Genomic DNA, 19,448 nt, shown 5'->3' with positions numbered 1-19,448 from the left:
ATATATACAGACACACACACACGTTTCACAGAAATGTACATTTACATGAATACATATATACAGTGGATGTAAAAAGTGTACACATCCCTGTTAGAATGCCAGGTTTTTGTGATATAAAAAAATGAGATCATAATAAATCATTTCAAAACTTTTCCCACCTTTAATGTGACCTATAACCTGTACAATTCAATTGAAAAATAAACAAACCTGTTAGGGGAAAAATATAAAAAATAAAAAACGTACGAAACAGAAAATTTACTCCGGGGATCACTGCACTGGCTTTGCTGGACAGTGGCACAGGGAACTAATGGCTCTGCTGGACAGTGGCGCAGGGAACTGATGGCACTACTGGACAGAGGCACAGGGTACTAATCTAAGGGGGTTGCGAAAGCCAACACATTCTGGCCAGGCTTATAAATGGCCTTGGGCAGATAGCCTAGTACTTACCTATGAACCTATATGCTGGTTGCATAAGTGCGCACACCCTTAAACTAATACTTTGTTGAAGCACCTTCTGATTTAATTACAGCACTCAGTCTTCTTGGGTACACACCTGCCATCAATTAAAGAGACTCTGATTAAACCCAAATAAAGTTCAGCTGCCCTAGTAGGATTTTCCTGACATTTACTCGGTTGCCTGCTACAGTAAAAGTCATGGTTCGCAGAGAGCTTGCAAAGCATCAAAGGGAACTTATTGTTGAAAGGTATCAGTCAGGACAAGGGTACAAAAAACAAAATCCAAAGCATTGGATATACCATGGAATACAGTGAAGAACATTAGGTGGGTAAATACCCTAGGAGTACCACAGAGGGGAAGGAGGGAGGGTAATCCTGACTGCAGATGCTATCCTGTTCGGACATCTACATTTATGGTAGGTACAAAACTGTACTATGTCCTTCAAGGATGCATCTGCAGTCCTTACAAATGGGTAGAATACCATAGCCAAACTAGGGGAGGAGGAAGAAGAATTATGGTGTAGTAAGGATCCCTTGCAAAACAGCAGTGGCAAACCCTGCTCGGGATCTAGAGTATAGAGGTAAGTTATAATGCTTGGCAAATGTATGCACGGAGGTCCAAGTAGCAGCCTCAATAATGTCCTTGGTAGCCACTCCTCGTGAAGAAAGCTGTGGTAGTGGCTGTAGCCCTTGTAGAATGAGGCCTTATGTTCTGTGGAATTTGCTTTCCATGGTAGGAGTAACAGAATCTTATGCAATTTCCTATCCACTTGGAGATTGTCTGTTTGAAATTGCTTTTCCTTCCCTTCCTGTTGCATAAGCTACTAGAAGCTGGTCAGTTTTTCTATTGCCCTTGGTTCTGTCCAGGTAGTAGCGCAACTGTCTATGTACATCCAAGGTATGCAGCAGTCTTTCCCCTGTTCTGTGGATTGGGAAGAAGGTAGGTAGGTGGATTGCCTGGTTTAGAGACACTCTGGATACCACCTTAGGCATAAATGTAGGATTAGTTCTCATGGACACTCTATCTTGATGGAAGATTAGGAAGGGTTGTACTGCCATTAAGGCCTGTAGTTCGAAACCCTTCTTGCTGAAGTAATTGCCAGTAGGAACGCAGTTTTCCAGGATAGGTGTTGAAGATCTGCTGTTGCTGCTGGTTCGAATGGAGGGAGTGTCAATTTTTCTAGCACAAAGTTCAAGTCCCATGCTGGTAATGGTGGTTTCCTAGGAGGTTTTACATTCTTTATTCCTCTGAGGAACTGCCTGAGTAGAGGATGTGAGAAGACAGGGGGATCAAAGCTGTATTCTGCAGAAATAGCTGATGCATGTATCTTGATGGAGGAATAGGACAGGCCTGTATGGAGAAGCTCTGCCAAATACTCCAGGATGTTGGCAATATCTATCTTTGACACATCTTTCCCTCTTTCAGTACTCCAAATGACAAACCTTTTCCATTTTCCTGCATAGTTCCTTCTTGTTGAAGGTCTGCGGGCCTCAAGGATAATGTCTTTAACCCTTTGGGATAAATCTGGGTTAGATGCTCCTATGTAATGTTCCAGGCAGTCAGTTGCAGAGTTTTCAGGTTTGGATGCAGGATGTTGTAGTCGCTCTGAGTTAACATCAAAGGAATCAGGGTAGTGTCCACGTTCTCCCGAGACATGCTCCTCAGCAATGGATACCAATGTTGTCTTGGCCAATTTGGAGCTATCAGAATTATCCTTGGACGTTCCTCTTTGATTTTCAGTAGTACCTTGTGCATCAAAGGAAGAGGTGGAAATGCATATGCTGTCAGGCCTTTCCAACTGAAGGATAGAGAGTCCACCTTCCAAGCAAGTGGGTGGTATGTCCTTGTGCAGAATTTCTTGAGCTGGTGATTGAGTGGGGATGCGAATAGGTCTATTTGTGGCATTCCCCATTTCTTTGTGATGGCCTTGAAGATGTCCGGGTGTAGCATCCATTCATGAGCATCCGAGGTAGTTCTGCTTAACATGTCTGCTAGGATGTTTTCTTTTCCCGGTACAAATATTGTAAGGACTGCAGATGCATCCTTGAAGGACATCAAAATCCAAAGCATTGGATATACCATGGAATACAGTGAAGACCATCATCAAGAAGTGGAGAAAATATGGGACAGTGATATTGCAAAGAACTGGATGTCCCTCCAAAATTGATGAAAAGACAAGATGAAAACTGTTCAGGGAGGCTGCTAAGAGAACTACAGCAACACTGAAGGAGCTGCAGGAAATTCTGGCAAGTACTGGTTGTGTACTATATGTCACAACAGTCTCCTGTATTCTCCATATGTCTGGACTATGGGGTAAGGTTGTAAGGTGGAAGCCTTTTCTTATACAGAAAAACATCCAGGCCCAGCTAAAATTTGCAAAACACATTATATATACATATAGTCTCCCAAAACCATGTGGGAAAATGTGTTGCAGTCTGATGAGACCAAGGCTGAACTTTTTGGCCACAATTCCAAAACGTACGTTCGGCACAAAAACAACACTTCACATCACCAAAAAAAACACCATCTCCACGGCAAAGCACGGTGGTGGCATTATCATGCTTTGGGGTTGTTTTTCTTCTGGAATTGGGGCTTTAGTCAAGGTGGAGGGAATTATGAACAGTTCCAAATTCCAGTCACTTTTGGCCCAAAACCTTCAGGCATCTGCTAGAAAGAAGATAAAGAGGAATTTCACCTTTCACCACAACAATGACCCCAAGCATACATCCAAAACCAACAAAGGAATGGCTTCACCGGAAGAAAATTTAAGTTTTGGAATGGCCCAGCCACAGCCCAGACCTAAATCCAATAGAAAATCTGTGGGTTGACCTGAAGAGGGCTGTGCAGAAGAGATGCCCTCGCAATCTGACAGAGCTGGAGTGCTTTTGCAAGGAAGACTAGGCAAATATTGCCAAGCCAAAATGTGCCATGCTGATTGACCCCTACACCCAAGAAGGCTGAATGCTGTAATTAAATCAAAAGGTGCTTTAACAAAAAATTAGTTTAAAGCTGTGAACACTTATGCAACCAGCTTATTGTATGTTTCTTATTTTTTATATTTTTTCCCCTAACAGATTTGTTTTTCAATTGAATTGTTATAGGTCACATTAAAGGTAAGAAAAGTTTTGAAATGATTTATTGTGGTCTCTTTTTTAGATCACAAAAACCTGGCATTTTATCAGTGGTGTGTACATTTTTTATATCCACTGTACACAGTTGGTTAACATAAGCTTTTAAGAGCAAAACTTCCCTAACAATTAATGCAATCCTAAAAACAAATTTACACACACACACACACGTGTACATTATACACGCATGCACACACACACGTACGTGTGTGTTTAAATATATGCATATACGTATGGAGCTCTGCTCAAGCTCCTGCCAGTTAGAGCGAGTGGAAGGTGACTAAGCTTTGAAAAACTGTCTGGTTGTTCATAATCTTGGCAGAATACAACTTTAACAGCTTAGACTATTATGACAGTGATCTTCTGCTACATATCTACACCTAAAATACTGAGACAAAATTTCATGACGCTCTCTGTGATAAAAAGTACGATCTCGCAATATTTGAAGAATTTTTGAGACATGATTAAATCAGATATTTAACGTCTATCCATCTAAAGTAGGATTCAGAAAGTTTATAATTTCTTTTGAGACACATCTTGATTTTGTTAGTGCTTACGTGCTAGTTTTATTTTTGCCTCTGCAGTTATACTTCTTAATTGAAGATGTGCCATTTTATTACTGTAGTTTATGTAGTTTATTACAGCTAAAATGTTTCTTAATCCCAGTGCCTCGGTTGGGTTTATTTTTTCTGCAGATTTTCTATATGCCCAATTTGTATGAGTCTAGGGACTGCAAAAAGGTCAGGAGTCGATGCCCTTGTTGCACATCCTGACATGGAAGAGTGCTGGTGAGAATGACTTTTAGCTACCACACTAGGGTAACAAGCTACCTTAAAAAGGGTCCTTTCTACTTGTTGGTTTCTCATATCTGAGTTAATCAACTCCAACATTCTAGAAAAGTCATGTTCCACTAATATCGTGACATGGGTTATGCTAATTACTGCCAAGTTGACCAGGAACAAGGCCTGTTAACATTTGTTCAGTACTGTTGACCTTGCATTTATCACAGACACACAGCTGGATGAAAACAGTGAGATGCATCTTAATACAGCTATCTGTCAATATCATAGGGAGGTGTCACTACTGATTTTAAATCGCATGCTAAAACTAAACGCAGATGACCATCACCTTTGAATACATCTTTGGAGCAGGAATGAATGGAAGAATTCTCATTCATCACCCACAGAGCTCCTCATTGACTCAATTTGTGTGTTTTCCAGATGGCTTGGCATGTCCTCGAGGACTTTAATGCCAAAGTTAATAAGACTTGTGAACTTGCCAAATAACTTCTCACAGGTAGTAGTCAATGTCACTTGTAAATCTGGACACTTAGTGGACCTGGTCTTCCTACATGATCTGGGAACTACAAGTCTGGTGGTGGTAGCTTCCTAGGCAGACCAAATCTAGCTTATTTTGGCCCAGGATGCCAACTGGTGATGTCACATAACACAGATGGCCATATACAACACTTGCATAACACCTGTAGTGGAGCCTTGTTGTCCATACATTTTCAGTCCTTAGTGATGAACAAAGCTGATGACCCAGACTCTTTAGCGGAAACATACAACAATTATATCACAGGTGCACTAGACACTGTGAACACCAAGTGTGTACATCTCAGATCTATCACCCACCACCAGCCATCGTTTGACCATGAACTAAATTACAGAAGATACAGAGGCTCAAAACAATGACTGCAAAGAAAATTTACTCTGGACGCAAATTATACTGCAAATCAGACAAAAAATCTCAGGTAAGAATGCATTTTTTTAAAACTCCAGTGAGATTACTGCTGCAGTATATCCATGTTCCTTTGGGGGGCGTACTATACAGCCTAGAACATTCAGTCACATGAACACTTTCTTCCCCCACACAATGTAAGGAAGCTTCACTTTTCTTGTGGATATTGTTGATAAAATAAGAATTCCACCTGCAAGAGCGTGACCAGCAACAGCTGAAGTGGTGCTTTGCTTAAGATGTCTGAATTTTGTGGAACAGTTTTTATTTTACTTCTATCTGAATACTGGTAAGTGAGCTGGTCATTTAACCCTTTTTAGTCATGATCTGAGCTCCAAGGAGCATTTAAGAGAGAGAAGCACTTAAATGTGTCTGTATGCAAATTAATATCTATATTTATATTCTTTCATTAACTAAACAGTCGATTATTGCATCACGGGGACAACGTCTTGGCAATATGCAACTGATGACATCAATTAAGAGGGACAAATGTGACTCCAGGAGGCACACACCATATAAAGACAGATAAAGTTTGTGTGTTTAGGCACCATTCACAACTACAAAGTATATTTATATTCCCTTTGTAAGCAGTTTGTTTTAAAAATCTTAAGGAGTTGCTTATTCTCCAATTTATTCAAATATAGTCATGCTCATACACTGTACTGCACTATTATTCCCTTACTATAAAATTAATTTTGAAATGGTTACTTCTCCAGTACCTCTTGGAAAAAGGATACCCATTTGCTCCAACAGGTTACAGTATTAGCTGGCAATGTACAAACGTGTAGCTGTTTTAAAGCAAGACTATAGTTTTATGTCAATGCATTAAATGATGAACTGTAGATTTTTCTTAACCTTAAGATAACTAGAAATGAGTCTTCAGTCGTATCTGCCATAAATCAAATGCAAGTCACCTCAGCTTACAACAGCAATCTAAAAGCATACTGAAGTAGATAACATATTTGCTTACGTGTATGTCACACTAATAAATGGTGGCTCCTTGTGTGTAAAAACCACCTCTTCCCCTTTCTTCCATAAGACTTCTTTAATCTCAGAAGGAGGATTTGTCAGATTACAAAACAAAACAGCTTCATTCACATTCTTCATTTCTACATCGGCTATAATTTCAGGCCCTATTTAATTTTGGAGACAGAAAAAGAGAGAGAGACCAAAACCACGTAAGATTAGTACATCAGGTAACAGAAAAGCTACATACCCCACAGTATTTCAGCTTGTTTATAAGACCTGTAGAAGCCTTTTTTTAACACTACCAGTTTAACAGTTTCTACACAGTACCAGGACACAGTATCTACTTGCAAAAACAAAACAAAACCAAAAACAATAATTTCGTACATGGTGTGAGGCCCTCCAACAATATTTCCAAGGTCAGACATTTGTTAAATCTACATTCCCTTTTAAAATAGAAAATACTTTTATTTGAAAAGGTGGAGGTAAAACACATCATGGCATTTACAGTAGATTTTCAAAATATGTTTGTAAACTGGTCAAAAACCTGACCGTGCATAAAGTGCATGAAGGATCAGAATAGCAAATAATGACCAGCATTCAAGTAACTTTAATCAGAGATTAGAAACATGTCCACTTAAGTGGAAAAGAAAACTACTTTTACAACTCTGCACAAGAGAAAAAGATTCTAAAACTACTTAAGATGAGAGCAAACCTACAGCAAAATACTCTACTGTTTAGACTGTTAAATTAAGGCTCCAGAATCACTTTACTTACCCTGCCCAGTAGCTTCAAAGCTCACCTTCTTAGTAAAGTATCTCTCTTGCATGGAAGGCAATGGTGCAGCTCCTAAAGAAAGCCTAACCTCTACTATGACGTACTAACAGTGCCCAGCTATGATGAATGGTAGCATACCATAAAAAATATACAGCAGTGCCAGTTACAGCCAATCCAATAACTCTGACAGACAGAAAACCTGACACCCACATTTCACAAGGAATCTGCTGCTGTGGGCATAAACTAAACAACTTTCTGCAATGTGCACTACCTTAGGAATGCATTATGCTTCTGGTGCCCTCGCTACTCTTAGTCTGCCAATACTGTTGAGACCGATGCCTTCAGGGTCCCATGCAATCTTATGCAACCCAGATTTACATGTCTGTTCTGTGCGGATCTATTGAGATTTTCAAGTCTCGTCAATTTCCTTTCCCCTTTCATACACTCATCTGGTAACACTCCAGTGAACACTGTCCCAACAGCCTGTCTGATGTCACGTCCCATAAATAATTGCCAGAATAATATATAGTACTAATGATGTATCCTCACCATTACCCGATATCATGGCATCAATATTTATTTGTTTCTTCCTTCATGAAGCAAGACTTACAAGAACCAAACCATCAAATATACCTATGAAACAGTCCTTTTACAATTCTAAGTGGTCAGTCTTGATATTAGCTCCAGTTGTCCTAGTTAATTCATAGCAGGAAAATTGAGCCTCAAGTGTACAACGCTGTAATTTGTTCACATAAATCCTAAATGCCATTCTTCAGCCTATTTACTTAATAGATTCATAACTTTCTGGAGACTCTCTCTGACTTTATTCTGTCTGAATAATGTTCCTTTCACCATCATTTCTTGGGCCCTATCATCTAACTAGATATCAGCCCAGTCTTGGTCTTCATCCCACCTCCTAACAGTCCAGCTTTCCCAAAAGCTGACTGCATGGAACTGAGGCTGACGAAAATGCTTTTCTGAAGTTCCTTGTTTAGACTTTTCACAATGAAGTAATATAAAATCAAATTTGTCACCCTTTGTCCACAATTTAGAGGGATGAAGCTCTGAATATAACCCAGGCAACCTATGTTTGAGCAGCATCAGAGGGGGGCTGAGGAGGGAAGGAAGGCAGCCTGCAATGCCATATTAGTGACATCTACTAGAGTCACTCATCAGTCATGGCAAGGGCCAGGGCAGGCCCAAGCTATTAAACTAGCACATGTACTGCCAAACTGGGGACAATGTGGTCAGAAGCATGCATATCAGTCTTTGCCTAGGCATGCAGTAAGAGGACAACAGAGATGGGCAGGAACCTCCAAGGGACCATTACACTGGCCTGCTCCCTAACATCCACACTCATCTCCATGGGAACAAAATGACTGATCAGGCCTCTAAACAGGAAGGAATGGGTTATGGGGCTCTCACCCATTATGGGGCTCTCACCCAGTTTGGGGATGCCTAGTTCTCTTCCCCAGAGGAGCAAATGAGCCAATATGGCACATTTAGGTGGGCCAACGGGCAAGGACTATAAGAAGAAATAAAAAAAATGAACTAGATTTGACTTGCAATTTTCTTTCCACAAAACCATGTTTACTACCGCCCTGGAAATCAAAGCTTCCCAAAAACTAGTCCATGGCTTTGAATTCTCTCCATGACTTTACCTGCCACTGCTGTCTCACTGACAAGGTCTGTAAATTTCCTGGTTCCTTCCCAATACAAGTGTATGACACCTGCTGACTTCTAGTATTCAAGTATCTCTGCCTCATCCAATGAAACTGTAGCTCTCAGTTAGCAGGTTCTTCCAGCTCATTTACAAGGTTCTTTGAAATCCAGGGAAAACAGGTACCTCAATATTACCACTCTCTGAATCACAATATGTATCTTCTGTTCACTACAGCTGCATTGACACCCTAAACCACTTTGTGAAAACTGAAAGGAAGTACTTGTTTCTCTTCCTCTCTCATGTCCTTTTTATCCTTAAAACTAATTAAATCTGCCCCTCATTTTCTTCAAAATACAAAGATCTTTACTGCCCTGCACATCATCTTCCAACTTCCACACAGCTTATGCCTTAGCTGTCCTCACATATTTTGCTGCCATTCTGCATGCATCATTGTATTGAATCTTCCACTTTTTATCCTCCTCACTTCCATCTTTGTATGGTGCCTCTTTAGCTCTATAACAACTTGCGTCATATTACTATTCAGTTTAGTATAGTTTGCTTTTGTCAACATTTTCCTTTGAAAACTTGTTTGTACTTTCAAACTCCATTAATAACTCATTTCTTTAAGATTAGCATATACAAGGACACAATATATTAATTTATAGCAGGTAGGCTACCATAAGTATTCAAAATCATATCGGATTTCTAAATTCAATGGAAAGAATGGAAGATCTAATACCATCTCCCTTAGAAACACATTTATGCTACATACACCACACAACTGCACAAACTTTTACAGGACGACTCTTGCAGCATTAATGCAAGTGGGCAAAAATCACGAGCATTTGTACAAGACTATTCCATGAAGGCAAACAGATAAATCTCCTACAGCAATGACTTAAGAAAACTTACCCAACTTCTAAATTAGGTAACTGGCCTACAGTGTTTAGTAAATGTGCAAATGGATGACTTGGTTGCAACCATTTTTAAAATATGCTACAGATGCCTAGTCACCATTAAGTTGCATTTATGTAACAAAAAGCAATAAAATAGACAAGGCACTTTGAAAAGGAGAACTTTGTCAAATTTAGGCCCAGTCTGTTCTCCATCCAAAATACATTTACTTATCCATTTCCAGGTATCAGTCTTCACCTTTCAGTAATGTCAGTATCACCGACATCTTAGTGACCAAGAATGCGACTTTATGCCCAGTGTACCTGAATGATGCCTGTTAATTACAGCTTTTGGCAAACACAGTGAAAACACACACAATCACACACCTCCCTACCTACCTTGTGGAGCTCAGCCTACTACAAAGCACATTTCCAGTGAGTGAAAGAGTACACCTACTACACTCTGTTTTGCCAAAAGCATGTTTTCTTATTAGAACATGCAAAGTAAAGTTAAGCAAGTAAACTTACACTAATAGTAGATGTTTGAATGATCACTGCTGCAGTAGCCTTAGCTATACAGGTTATATTCTGCAAAGGACATAACAGCCGCCCAACTTCTAAAGTTTCAGAGCACCTTCCACACATGCAAACTGTTTGGTAGTTGGAGCTAGGTTGCCTAAAAATCAGATTTGATTACCAAGCCCTTCACAGCTTTCATGCCAGCTGAGAAAGGGAGACTGAGCCCGGAGAGGCCATAGCTAGAAGTAAAAATACACGCACACACACACACACACACACACACACACACACACACACACACACACACAAGCAAAATAAAAATATAAAACACACAGAAGGGGTAGAGGGAGGGAGTAGTTACTGCAGAGATCATTTAAACATCTACTGTTATGGTAAGTTTACTTACAGAGCTGTACTATGCTCATCATATTGATCACTGCTGCAGCAGTCTTATTAGCTACATCAGTAGATTACCCTAGCTTACAAAATTTGAAGGGGCGGGGGGTGGAAGAGGAAGGATCCAGGAAGCACTGGAGAATTGCCCTAGCAAAGCCTAGTCTAGACCTAGTGAAGGAATTGAGCTTCTAGTGCTTTGTAAAAGTATATACAGATGAGCAAAGTTGTTGCTTCAAAAATACTTCTAGAACCCAATCTTTTCCAAAAAGTCATAAGTGAAGACAAGATCCTGATAGAGTGTGCCTTGACCCTTGTCGGGAATAGTCTTGCTGTGGTGAGAACAAAAGGTAACAGCCTGAGACAACCATTTGGAAATGGTCTGTTTTGACATAGGTTGCCCATTCCTACATCACAAGAAATAAGTGTTCCACAGATGTGATGTTACTATCGGATCAGAAAAAGATCCAAGTTGTCTGTAGACAGCCAAAGTATGGAGTAGCCCTTCTCCCTCATTTTTAGGTTCATGAAAGAAAACATTGAGATGGATAGTTGGGCTTAAACTCTGACACTACTAAAGTCATAAAATGTAAGATTAGCTCTCAAAGAAACCCAGTTTCTGTGGAAAATAAGATGGAGTTGAACTCACCATAAGAATTTGCAACTAGACACGCTTCTTGCAGGAGTCAGAGCAACCAGTAAACATTTTCCATGCTGAGAAAGTACAGTTGTGTACACTTACCATAAATGTAGATGTTAGAGTGTATTCACTGTTGCAGTCATCACATTTGGGTTATCTGCTTGCAGTAGCCCTCAGTCGGCCTGATTAACAAAGTCTTGGGTCCTGCGTCGGTTGCTGTCCCTTCGTATAAAAACATGCAGCCGGTGTCATTACATCAGTTTTTCTTGCCCCAGATGTCAGGTGACCCCCTAATGAAAAGCAATTAAATCTATAAATATACAAGGCTATACCTCCAACAAAAAAGCAAATACACCAAAAAGCTTTTAAGCACAGTAAAGGAGAGTAGAGGTATGGCCAAATGTAGTTAGGGGGCTGGAGGGAGGGTAACCAGGACTGCAACAGTGAATACACTTCAACATCTACATTTATGGTAATTGTACACAACTGTACTATGTTCATGTTTCACTGTTGCAGTCATCACATTTGGGTAGATTCCCAAAGCTAAAGATGGGAAGAGGAATTTAGATAGCATTAGGACCAGCTATAAGGCCCTGCAAGACTGCAGTGGCAAAGCCAGTTCTGGATTTAGAGAAAATTGGCAGATGGTAATGTTTGGTAAAAGTATGTACAGAACTCCAGAGAGCAGCTTCTAGGATGTCACTGGTAGGGACACCTCTGAAAAAGGCTGAAGAGGTAGATGCAGCCCTGGCTGAGTGGGGTCTAATCCCCTGTGGGATAGGTTTTCCATGGTGCTTGTAGCAGAAATGAATGCAATGGCCTATCCACTTGGAAATGGTTTGCTTTAAAATAGCCTTCCCCTCTGCCCCTGTAGCAAATGCCAACAGCAGTTGGTCAGATTTCCTTCAAGGCTTAGTCCTGTCCAAGTAGAATCTAAGTTGTCTGTGCACATCTAAGGAGTGCAGTATCCGTTCCCCTTTGTTCTGTGGATTAGGAAAGACGGTTGGCAAATGAATGGATTAAGGGCCACATTGGATACCACCTTGGGCATGAGGGAGGGATTGGTCCTGAGGGACATCCTGTCCGCATGAAAGATGATGAAAGGCTCCACTGGTATGAGGGCCTGTAATTCAGATACCCTTCTTGCTGAAGTGATTGCTAAAAGAAAAGCTGTTTTCCAAGAAAGGAATTTTAAGTCTGCAGTAGCAGCTGGCTCGAAAGGAAGAAGAGTGAGCTTTTCCAATACAAAGATAAGGTCCCAGGCTGGAGTTGGAGGTCTCCTGGGTGGTCATAGATTTTTTGGCCCCTCTGAGGAAATGCTTGAGCAGTGGATGAGAGAAGAGGGGAGGTTCTGCGTTATAATGAGCAGAAATGGCTGAGTCGTGAATCTTGATGGAGGAGAAAGACAGGCCCCTTGTGAAGCATCTCAGTTAAGTATTGTAAAATCTGAGGTAAATTGGGCACTGCTGTGCTCATCCCTGGAGTGTGGTTCCAGGCACAGAATCTTTTCCATTTTTCAGCATAAGATTTTCTAGTACTAGGCCTCCTTGCCTCTAAAATGATATCCATTACTTGTTTACGGAGAGATGGTAAAGGAGAGATTAGGTAATTAGCCAGGCTGCTAGGTTCAGTGTTTGAAGCGGAGGGTGCAGAATCTGGTTCTCCTGCTGAGACAACAGGGTAGGAGTATGAGGCAGTTGCCATGGGGCCAACAGTGACACACTGTGCAAGAGGGGATACACCAGTGTTGGCGTGGCAGTCTGGTGCAATCAAAATAGTCCTTGGTTTGTCTTGTTCGATCTTTAGTAGTACTTTGGAGAGCAGAGGCAGAGGAGGAAAAGCATAAACTGATTGGTTTTTCCAGCTGAAGGACAGAGCATCCACTTTCCAAGCTTGTTTGTGGGGAGTCCTTGTGCAAAATTTGTCCAATTGATAGTTCTGGGGGGAGGCAAACAGGTCTATATCTGGGCTCCCCCATTTGCTTGCCAACATGTTGAAAATCCTTGGTTCCAGTTTCCACTCGTGTGGGTCCATGAGGTTTCTGCTTAGTTCATCTGCCAGTGTATTTAGTTTTCCTGGCAGGAATTTAGCTTGTAGATGCACTTGGTAGCTCACGGTTGTGTTCCACAATGCCATGGCTAGTCTGCAGAGGAGGTAAGAATGTGTACCCCCCTGCTTGGTTATGTACTACATAACAGTGGTGGTGTCCGTCTTTACCATTAAATGTCCTGGAAGAATGCGGTCCTTGAAGGCTGTCAGAGCATTCTGAAAGGCTAATATTTCTTTTTGATTGATATGCAGGTGCATTTGACTTTAGTTCCATTTGCCCTGAATGCACTTCCCTGCCAGGTGAGCCCCCCCATGCATAGTCTGATGCATCTGTTAGGGTTTGGGCGGCAGGGGGTAGTGTGAATGATAATCCCTTGTTTTAGTGGCAGGCCTCTGCCCATCAAAGAAACTCTAGGCGTAGGAAAGTTATGATATGAATCACTGCTAGATCCTGAGAATGTTGACACCATAGACTTTTTAGATACCATTGTAGTTTCCTCATATGCAGTCTTGCATATGGAATTAGAAGAATGCAGGAGGCCATGAACCCCAAGGCTTGTAGTATTTGCCTTGCAGATATAGCAGTGTTTTTGTGGCCCACTTGTTTGAAGTAGGTTGCCAAATGAATATGTTTCTCTGGCGTGAGGAAAGCCATCTGGGAAGTTTTATTCAAGCTTGCTCCCAGGAATATAACTTGTTGACAGGGTACCAGGTGTAACTTTTCGTTTATGGTGTACCCCAGACAAGTTAGCACCCTTTGTACAAAGGCCAGATGATTCAAAAGTATGTCCTGGCTTTCTGCTTGAATTAGACAATCGTCCAGGTATGGGTATATTTGAATATTTCTTTGCCTGCAAAATGCAATGACTGGAGCTAGGCACTTTGTGCATACTCTGGGCGTAGTAGATAAGCCAAATGGCAGGGCAGAGAACTGACAGTGCATGTAGCCTGCTTTGAAGTGCAGGTATCTTCTGCAAGATTCCCTGAATGGGATGTGCAGGTATGCTTCCTTTAAATCTAGTGTTGCCAACCAGCAGTCTTTGCCTAGCATAGGGAGCAACTGGTGAAGAGTCAGCATCTTGAATTTTGGAATCAAATTTAGCTTTTCCTCCATCTTTTTAAGAACTTCTTCTGCCTTGTTGCCAAACAGGCGGTCCTGGTTTAAGGGAGCATCCAGTAATTTCGCTTTAACATGATCTGGCAAGCCAAGCATGCCTTCTAAGCACAGACCCAGTTACAGCAGCCCTCAAGATGCCTCTAGTGAATGAAAACCACATTGCAAAGCAAGTTTTCCAACTTCTTCAGCTGAATGCAGTAAATCCTGTAAATCATTATTTTCAACACAATCAGGAATCATCATTTTCTGATTAAGCAATCCAATAATATGCTGCTGCTACTTTAACATATGAAATTGGCAGTTTAAGGCCCTAATGGCCAAATTTGCAGAAATGTATACCTTCTTAACCCATCTATCCAGCACCCTGGAGTCTCTATTAGAGGGGGTAGGATTTTTGGCACTAGTAGCTTTAATGCCCTTGGGTCCCTGTGAAATGGTCTCAGGATCCGCAGTAGGATTTTCAGAAAGGAACTTGAGAGATTCAGGGACCCCGTAATATCTATCAGGTTTTCTGGGAGCAGGAGGTAGAGAGTCAGGGGCCAAGCTAGATTCTGAAAAGGCATCACCACCAATGTCTAGTACAGGAGGTATGGCTAAAGGTCTGTGCTGGGGAAGTAGTAAGAAATCCCCAAGCCTCTTTTTAGAATCAGAGAAATCCTGACTTTCCCAATGAAAATGCTCCCAGAGAGTATGCAAGGTTTCACCAAAAGAGAAATCCTCTGGGGGGAGAAGCAGAGGGAATAGAGGCCTCAGCATCAGAATCCTCATAGGTAGATAAGGGTAAATCCTGGTCATCAGAGGAAACAGAACATTCAGAATCCTGGTCAGAAGTATCATAAGCAAACTCAGTCCTAGGTCTCAGAGGGGGAAGGCTGGCTTCCCCTGATTAAAGTAATAAGGTCTTCAGCCATTCCTAGTTTTTTTTTTAGGCACAGAGGCCTGACCATGCAGTCTGGGTGTCAGATTTCTAGGCATGGTTCTAGTTTTAGGCCTTGTAGAAGATGGCGTTGGTTTAATACGCAAGTCAGTAGGCCTGAATACACCCTTAGAAGCCAGTGCCTGCACAGCGACTCCAGACGCATCCAAGGTAGAGACATCCGTAGATTCCACAGTTGAAGCCTCTCGCGGCATACCGGACTCCGAATGGGTCTCAATAGAGGCCTGCGAATCTGAAGTAGCAGGTATCAGGGGGCTGGGAAAGCGCCAGAGTACCAGCGAACTGGCTAATGGCTTAGGAGAAGCGTCATCAGCAGCTTTGGACCTAGGCGGCCTGTCTCTGTCTTTATCTTTGCGTTTTTTCGGAATGTCGATAGTCGAATGGCTTACTGAAGACATATCAGGATAACTGAACAGAGCACCAAACTATTTAGAAGCGAAAATATACGGACGACAGATAGTTTGTGGTTTAAATAAGGCACAAAACTGACAGCGAGGTACGCCGTGGTCAGGGCCTAGGCAAGGAATACAGTATGAATGAAAATCTTTATGAGGTATTTGCTTTCCACAAGTAATGCAATTATTTACTTTTACTGACATCGGTAAGGAGCAAGAAAAAGTTTCCCCAACGGGGTACTCAGCTTTTAGTTGAAGACTTCGGTTCTGAAACTCGAAAATGAAAATTTAAGGAGTCGGACGACCGGCACTTGCAAACTGCTTCTGCTTCTGGCACCGCATGGCAAGAAAGAATGATGTAATGGCGTCGGCTGCATGTTTTATACCCCTGACGTCATGGAAAATGCGACAGCAACCGACGCAGGACCCAAGACGGTTAATCAGGCCGACTGAGGGCTACTGCAAGCAGATAACCCAAATATGATGACTGCAACAGTGAAACATGAAGAACGTCATACGTGCAATATCTCACGTACTTACAGCAGCTAAAAGCTGTTGTACACTGGCTGGATGTCGGGTCGTTGGGTGGAAGACTATCCATAAGTAAAGAATATTGCAACACTGAATAGAAGGACATTCATAGATGAGGCAAGATCTTGTGGTATTCCCTCACAGTGACTGCAGTCTGACTGGAAAACCCTATAAATATATGTAGGTATAATTTTTTCTCTCTGTAAAAGAAAAGCTCTTTGAAAAGAGATACCTAACAGATACCCTAGGAACATAACCCTGTATGGAGGAGTCAGACTTTTGAATGTTCACTTGGCATCCCATCTTGTGCAAGAGATCTCTCACTCAAGGGAGAGATTCCCGACTCTCTGAGAAAGACTCGGCAAAAATAAGTAAGTCATCTAAATATGGAAAAATGTGGATACCCTGTAGCCTGCAATGAACTTTAACTGAAACTGGACACACTGCAAACACTCCTGATGCACTGAATAGAGCAAAGGGTAAGGCAGAGAACTGCTATGTGATCCAGACACACAAAATCTCAAAAAATGCCTGAAGTTAGGATGAGAAGGGATGTGATGAGTATCTAAACCTAGTGTTACCCAGAAATAAATGACTAAGTTGGGGTAACAGGTTGTGAAGTGACAGCATTCTGAATTAGAGCACGATCAAAACTGGTTTAAGAAAAGATCATTCCAGAACTAGTATGCAAGCATTTCTTTATTTGGCACCAAAAACATCCTTGAACAAATTTTTTTCTCAAACTGGGAAGGAGGATCTGGCTCTATCACTCCCAGAGACAAGTGCTGAAAGAACATTAGAAATAGAGTAGTCCAGCCTGACAGATGAAAAATTATCCATGGAAACCTTGATGAATGACATTCAGGACCCATTTGTCTGAAACTATGTATTGTCAAGAGGAAAGTGGATATTCAGATTTTCTGGAAGTGAAAAGGGAATGCCAGGATGGGGTGGGAGTCAAAATCCCTTAAACAGGGATTTTCACGACTTGTCCTTGGTTTTGGTGCTCCCTGTATTCTTTTTGGAACTCCCTTGCAATTTCTTCTTAAATGTTTGTTCAGCACAATTTCACTGAAACTGTATTTTGTTTCTTGCCACAATTAAATGAGGGATTTGAGAATACCTTAAAAGATTTAGAAAAGGAGGAGAGGTGAAAATCTTGAGATTCCCTGAATCAGCTTACCCCTATCATCACATTTTTTGATTACCTCTGCAACATAAAGACCAAATACTAAACTTCTATTCAAAAGAGAATATAAAAATCTAATTTTTCAAATAATCTGGGAGCTTCTGAGAATGTAGCCCAGCAAACCTCCTCAAAACAATACAAGTGTCCATAGCCTTGGAAGTAGTATCACTCACACAGACTATAAACAATGAGTTGGGGCCTGTAAAATGGAAGAAATTAAACCATTTAAAGCAGATCTTTCTTCATAAGAAGAGGAGACTACAGATAAAGTTTATTCCAATTGTGAAAGTATGAGGAACGTTTAACGTGCGCCTGGCAACTAAATTCTGAAAAATCAAAGTGGCAGAAGCATATACTTTCTAACAAGGATGAGAAGATTGAGAAGTCTGGGGAAAGTGTAATGTAACCACCACTTCTGAAACACAATGGCACCACCACAGTCCCCAAATACAAGCAATTCCACTACACGAAAACTGTAGAACCAGCAATAAATTTATTCCATTCAGTAAAATGTTGAGCGCCTTCACTCACTAAAACTGTGAGCTTCTTCAGAACAATTACTCACTTGAGCAAACAGTTTAAATGCCTAAAATGGCGCCAACACTTTTAAAATCAACCAATCATTCTTAAAGAAACAAAACAATGATAAATAATCAAATATAAAATTGATATAAAAATATGTATTGACATACATAATACACATAAATATTCATCTTTTTCTATCCAAAAGAGGTTTAATTGATATAAAATCATTTAATCCAGGGGGGATGTTAGCATCTGTAAAGAACTGCCACCATATTTCCCTACATGCCAAAACATTCTTAGTGTCACCCCCCCTAGGGTCAGGGATAATATTTTCCAAAATACCAAAAGTGAATTTATGTTCGATTCCATATTTCTCCACATGCTTACAGTGCATTTTTGTTGTCCTTCGTCCTGATACTATTTAGGTGGGCATAAATCCTCTTCTTAAAACACCGCTCTGTCTTACCTATATAGTATCCAGGACATTCCATGCATTTAGCCAAATATATCACAAATCTGGTTGCACAATTCCCATTTTTAAGGGGCAATGTGTAAGAGCTATTAGAATGACTTCAAGTTATGAAGACGTTGTTGACGAGTTAAATTTTATTATTAGTTTATTTTTAGATAGAAATTATCAAATAGAGATGATGGAAGATGTGAGGAAATATGTATCGAGTGAAAGGGGTAATAAATATGTTCCACTATTGGGAGCTAGGGTCAAAGGGAATATGTCCATTACCAAGAATGAAACAACTTTGAAATGTTTTAAGAGAGCATGCGTAGTAGAGTATGGTCCCTACACCAACAATATTAAGGAAATCATTTCCAATATGTGGAACATTCTTGTGGTAGATGAAGAAATTAAAGAAGTTGTAGGCTTGAAACCCTCATTTGTATATAAAATGGGAAAGAACATCAAAGGATATTTGGAGCGTGGTTTCAAGAATAGGGGAGTAGAGAATAGTGTTAAACACACTACACAATGTGGACAATGTAATCAATGCCAAGTTATAAATGAAAGTGAGGGACTGGTTTTGGATAATATTAACAGAACTAAGACTAAGTTTGTGAAAGGGAATTGTGCAACCAGATTTGTGATATATTTGGCTAAATGCACGGAATGTCCTGGATACTATATAGGTAAGACAGAGCGGTGTTTTAAGAGGAGGATTTATGCCCACCTATATAGTATCAGGACGAAGGACAACAAAAATGCACTGTATAAGCATGTGAAATATGGAATCTAACAAATTCACTTTTGGCATTTTGGAAAATATTATCCCTGACCCTAGGGGGGGGGGGGTGACACTAAACGTTTTGGCATGTAGGGAAATATGGTGGCAGTTCTTTACAGATGCTAACATCCCCCCTGGATTAAATGATTTATCAATTAAACCTCTTTTGGATAGAAGATGATGAATATTTATGTGTATTATGTATGTCAATACATATTTTTATATCAATTTTTATATTGAATTATTTATCATTGTTTTGTTTCTTTAAGAATGGTTGATTGATTTTAAAAAGTG

General features: G+C 40.7%; 1 protein-coding gene across 1 annotated transcript in view; it reads right to left on the bottom strand.

The window, feature by feature from the left end:
• The window catches only part of LOC122787897 (basigin-like), a 383,809-nt gene that overhangs the window by 260,429 nt on the left and 103,932 nt on the right, over positions 1-19,448 (bottom strand). Inside the window, exon 3 of the mRNA XM_044054821.1 lies at positions 6,293-6,455. Coding sequence (XP_043910756.1) covers positions 6,293-6,455 — 163 coding nt within the window. The remainder of the gene's footprint in view (positions 1-6,292; positions 6,456-19,448) is intronic.

This window comes from Protopterus annectens, chromosome 13.part0, assembly GCF_019279795.1.
Source record: "Protopterus annectens isolate FY-2018-M chromosome 13.part0, PAN1.0, whole genome shotgun sequence".
Lineage (NCBI taxonomy): Eukaryota > Metazoa > Chordata > Ceratodontiformes > Protopteridae > Protopterus > Protopterus annectens.
This window is presented reverse-complemented; position numbering and strand designations above follow the sequence as displayed.